At 57.7% G+C, this 4959-nt stretch overlaps 1 protein-coding gene across 3 annotated transcripts in view; it reads left to right on the top strand.

Annotated features, from left to right (window-relative positions):
* Positions 1–4538, top strand: part of Glis1 (GLIS family zinc finger 1) — a 186703-nt gene extending 182165 nt beyond the window's left edge. For all 3 annotated transcript variants that reach the window (XM_004639098.2, XM_023724130.1, XM_023724131.1), the window contains exons 8-10: positions 2823–2995; positions 3586–3753; positions 4112–4538. In XM_004639098.2, coding sequence (XP_004639155.1) covers positions 2823–2995; positions 3586–3753; positions 4112–4257 — 487 coding nt within the window. In that variant the 3' untranslated portion in view covers positions 4258–4538. The remainder of the gene's footprint in view (positions 1–2822; positions 2996–3585; positions 3754–4111) is intronic.
* Positions 4539–4959: the final 421 nt, after the last annotated feature.

The raw sequence follows: 4959 nt of genomic DNA on the forward strand, positions 1-4959 counted from the left end.
GGGCAAAGGCTGGTGTGGTGACAGCTGCTGTGCTGGAGCAATGAGGAGGTCACCAGGGCCTGGCCGTGTTCGCCAGGATGGGCTCAGCCCTGCCTGAGGGTGTTGGGCAGGCCTGCATCCAGCTTTGGGGAGGAGGGTGTGCTGGCCCACAGGATGGGGCTGGGCTGTCAGGAACAGGATGGCATGCAGGGTGCAGGACAGCTGCCTGAGCCAGGGCAGGCAGGATCAGGAGACCCCATCTAGGCAGGGACAGGAGGGATATCAAGGATGCTTATACCCAGGGCTCCATGGAACTGGGAAAGACTGGCTATGAGCAGAGGCAGCTTGAACTGGGTACACAGGGACCCAAAAATCCAAGCCCTCAAGCCTGTTTCTTTCTCCTAGAGGCATTAAATACACTCTAGGAACATGGCGACCATTGGCCACCCAGGCCTAAGGCTACAAGCCTCCCCCAGGTCAGGCTCCCTGACACTGGCTCCACCCCATTCGGGCCTGCTCACCACACATCCCTAGGCAGAACAAAATAAACTATTCAGCCTCTGCAGCCTGGCCTGCACTCTCTGCTTGCCTCATTCACCACCTGCCTGCTGCCTGCCTGCCTGTGTAAGTGCCTGTCAGGAATTCCCTCCATGAGTGAGAGCAGAGCGATGACAGTGTGGAACACCAGCTGCCTGCCCGCCCCTGCCCTCTGAGCAGCCGGTCCGACCCTCCGGCGGCCGGCGGCAGGCTCAAGGCAGGCCTGACACAGATCTCAGGCTCGGCTGAATGGGTTTTTTCCGTCCAAGGAGAAGTGGGGGTGGGAAGGGCCTCCAGCCTTCCCTTCTTGCCAAAGTCAACAGGGGACAGCCGTGAGGCTCCCCAGTGGTTTGCTGGGACGTTTAAATAGCTTGACAGAATTATCTGATTCTCTCAAAAATATGCTAAAAGGGCCTGACTTCATGACTAAATGTATTTACCCTGGCTCAGGGACACTCAGATTAGGGCAGATTTTTCCCCCAGCCCTGTGCAAGGTACACAGCCCCTGCCTGCCAGGCCAGCAAGGTTCCGGGTTTGGTCTTGTGGTCCTGGAGCTGGTGTGGGTATTGCTCGGGGTCAGCAGCAGGAGTGACAGGCTGCAGGTGAGCTGGTCAGCATAGCCACAGGGCAGCCTGTGGGTCGGCTGCAGGCTGGCAGGTCTAGACTCCACTGCCTGTGAAGGTGGCAAATGTTAAGTTTAGGGCCAGGTTGAGATAGAAAAGATTAGCTTTGAAAATGCATGGTTTTTGCCCTTCAGATGGGGTTCTCCCTCCTCCTGCCCCACTGTCTGTCCATCTCTAGGATTTGAAGTTGAGCAACTCGGGAACCCGCTTGTCTGTGTTATCTGCTGTGTGCCTTGTGCTGGCCTCATGCTCCATTCAGGAGCTACCAGGGAGAGCCAGGCTCTGGGCGCCCTGATAGCATAGACACAGAGCCAGCCTGGAAATCGCAAGTCCAAAAGAAAGAGGCCCGCTTTCCTGGCCAGAAGATTGACCAGGAGCGCACAGCGCCCCACAGTTTCTAGTGCACAAGGACAGCTTGGCCAGAAAGCACAAAGGACCACGAGACATGCTGAGGGCTCAGGCCAGGAACGTAAGAAGGGGGCGTATGAGTGCTCAGCCAGGGACCCAGTGCAGAGGCCCAACCCTGCCCTCAGCAGCAGTGTTCTGAGCATATGGATAGTGACAGTAACCACAGAATACCTGGCCAGCAGGAGCAGGGCTGCAGGCAGGGCTTCCCCCATACCATAGCAGAGCCCTGATTCCCAGAGCGAGGTGCTGGTCCACACCTTCAGCACCCACAGGTAGGGGTGACAGGAAGGGCAAGAGTGTTGGCCAAGCTTGACAAGGCTACCAGGAACTGAGACAGGGCAGCTGTACTCTTTTGGTATAGATGGTCCAACGAGGCCACAAAGCCACACAAGAAAAGAGGCAGAGCCCCGTTCCCTTCTTGTGCCTACGTGCAGTGCCTGACAGGCCTGTTTGGCCTGGTCCCAAGAGCCCCCAAGTTGGTCTCTGTGGTTGGGACCCACAGCTTAGGGAGGACCTGGTCTTCAGTGTCACACAGCCCAACATAACTGCTGGGGCAGGGCACCAGCGCACCCTAGGCTCCATGGTCCATTGAGAACAGGGGTGAGCCAGCACACCCTGGCTTTCGTGTGTTGTGCTTTGTGTGTGTGTAGGCAGTGGACTGCTCACCCCAGGGAGCGTGCAAGTAAAGGTGGAGAGGACAGAGGTCCCTCAGAGTGCACTGTGCAGGAGAAGAAAAAGCCAGCATGGGCATCAGTTGTCTCACTTCTTCCACTCAGTAATGATGATCGATGGAGTAGCTATGAATAGATCACCCATCGTGCTGCAAGCTTTATCTACATTGCTTTAATTTCGCCCTCACCATAACCTATGGGGTCAGGGTGTGTGGCGAGGAGTACCATGGGCAATCTTGGTTTTCTGATCTGCAGAAAGGGCCCAAGACTGTTGTCTCAGGGCCCAGGGGAGGGACGGCAGGGGCTCAGTGCACCGAGCCATGGGCTGTTGTCTTGCTGAGGACCTGTCAAGGCTGTCAGCGTGGTCTGTCCCAAGGTTTATCCTCCAGGTGACCTGCACATGACATTCAGTGTGACAGTGCCAGGCACCCAGTCGGGGACTCAGCAGTTAGCTCTCACTCTTGCTGTCCAGCAGGGGGCCCAAGGCCTGCGCACACCCCTGAAATCCATCTTGAATTTGAGAAGCAGAAGCTCTGTTCCCCATGCAGTTGTGAGTTAGCACCCTGGATCCTCCCCGACCCTTCTGATGTCTGTTCCTCCCCAGGTTGGGGCCCGGCCTCCTGTCACCCATGCTCAGCCCACTGAAGGGACTCAGGCCACCTCCAGCGCCCTCCCAGAGCCGATCTCCAGGGGCCCAGCCATTTTCCACGTTGCCCAGCAAGCCACCCTATACTCCTTTCCAGAGCCCCCCACCTCCACCACTGCCCAGCCCACAAGGTAAGGCCTAGCTAGGTCTGTGCTGTCATCCCAAGTCAAGGGGTGACACAAGCCTGGGGGAGGCAGGTGGGTTCTCAGGGATTGGCAGCCTGGGAGATGAGGACCATGCTGGGGAAACTGGGGCAAGGCGACCTGAGAAGCGTGGTGTGGAGCTACGTGGAATGGTACACGCCTGTAATTCCAGCACTATGGGAGACAGAGGCAGGCAGATCACAAACTCACACCCAGCCAGGAAATTTAGTGAGACTTTGTCTCAAAATAAAAATGTGTTGGGAATGTAGCCCAGCGTGAAGGCTCTGGGTTCAATCCCTAGAAAAGGATTAAAAAACAAAAAAACACGAAAACACATGGCTGGCCAAAGTACAAGTTTTAACAACGAAGAGGCATGAGGTATCTTCTGTCCATAGGCAGCAAGGGTTTCCTGTGTCACAGCCACCTCCTAGCCAGGAGCCACCACCTGAGCCTTCCCTCCCCAGAGTCAAGCTGGGATAGAAGCCTGGGGCGGTACCTGGGCCAGACAGCACTGGGGGCAGCGGAGTACAGGGTGCTGGACCCACCTGCCCTGACGGGTTCTGTCCCCTTGCCCGCAGGCTACCAGGGCAGCTTCCACTCCATCCAGAACTGCTTTCCCTACAGCGACTGCTACCGGAGCGGCGAGCCAGCAGCCAGCGGGTCTGGGCTGGGCGGGGAGGTCCCTGGGTTCACCCCGCTGCGGCCCAACGGCTACCCCAGCCTCGGTGCACCTTTACCTGCCGCAGGTGAGGGGGCTTTGTGCACATTGTCCTGAGTACCTCGGACAGCCTCGTGGGATTGTTGTGAAGTTAAGGTGAGAGAAAGAAGGCTTAGATGCCCACTCGGTGAGGACTCAGTAAATTCTGGTTCCGGTTTGGGGGTTTCTAGTGGCTGGTGGGGTGAGAGGATGAGCACCATGCATGGCTCTCTGCAGGAAGAGAGGGGTCTGAACCCTGTATTCTGCCCCACTCCAGCTCTGGGGTTGGGCTGCCTGGGCCAGTCCCACACAATGCCCCAGTTGGACAGTCCCACAGATAGCAGGAGCTGGAAGGACAGGACAGAGCCCCTGCCACCACCAGCCTGACCCTTTCTACCTGTCTGCAGGCTACGAGGCCCCGTGCCCCACAGTGCTGCCCCCACAGTTGTCTGAAGATGCGGTGCCTGGTGGCCCCGAAGACTGCAGCTTCTTCCCCAATGGCGCTTTTGACCACTGTCTGAGCCACATCCCCTCCATCTACACAGACACCTGAAGGAGGGCAGCACCTGCCAGCCAGTGCCCAGCTCTGCGTCACCCTTGCTGGGGTTCTCCATTCCTGCCCCGGGCTGGGCCAGCCAGGCTGCCATATGAGGCTGAGCTCAGTGGTACCTGCCAGGGACCACAACCATGTGACAGGCCCCTGGTTGTGTCTTCCTGTTTCTTGCCTATGGTTTTGAAATCACAGACCTCGTGTATATAAAGTGTATGGAAAGTGTTTCCCATTCCCCTGCCAGTTTTATATTTTTGTTTTACAAGAGAAACATTAAAAACTGGAATCAAGCCGTGGGGGCCTGGTTCTGCCTGAGCCTATAGGAAGCTCCCACCCAGCTCAGTGGAGTATGCATTGGGGGCCGAGGCTGGGGCTGGGGGCGGGGACATGGAACCTGGCGAGTTCTGGCCATGAGGATGGAACCAGTGTCACTGTCTGTCACACCACGCTGTGGTCCTGCAGACCCCTATGTAGGTCATAGGCAGCACTGCCAAGCAGGGACAGTCCCTTGGAGTCAGGCTAAGTCAGGAGACCCAGGCAGAGAGGGGACCAGGGCTGGGCTTAGGTCACAGTCAGACTTGTCTTTGTGGAACCGGCTTGGCCCCCGCCTTCCTACAGCGCTGCTGGCCACACCGTCCTCAGCTGGTGGGAAAGCAGGCTCAGGTTGTGCTGCTTGGGCCTGTGTGAACGAGGACCAGGGTGGGC

This window comes from Octodon degus, unplaced genomic scaffold (assembly GCF_000260255.1).
Source record: "Octodon degus isolate 3935 unplaced genomic scaffold, OctDeg1.0 scaffold00107, whole genome shotgun sequence".
NCBI lineage: Eukaryota > Metazoa > Chordata > Mammalia > Rodentia > Octodontidae > Octodon > Octodon degus.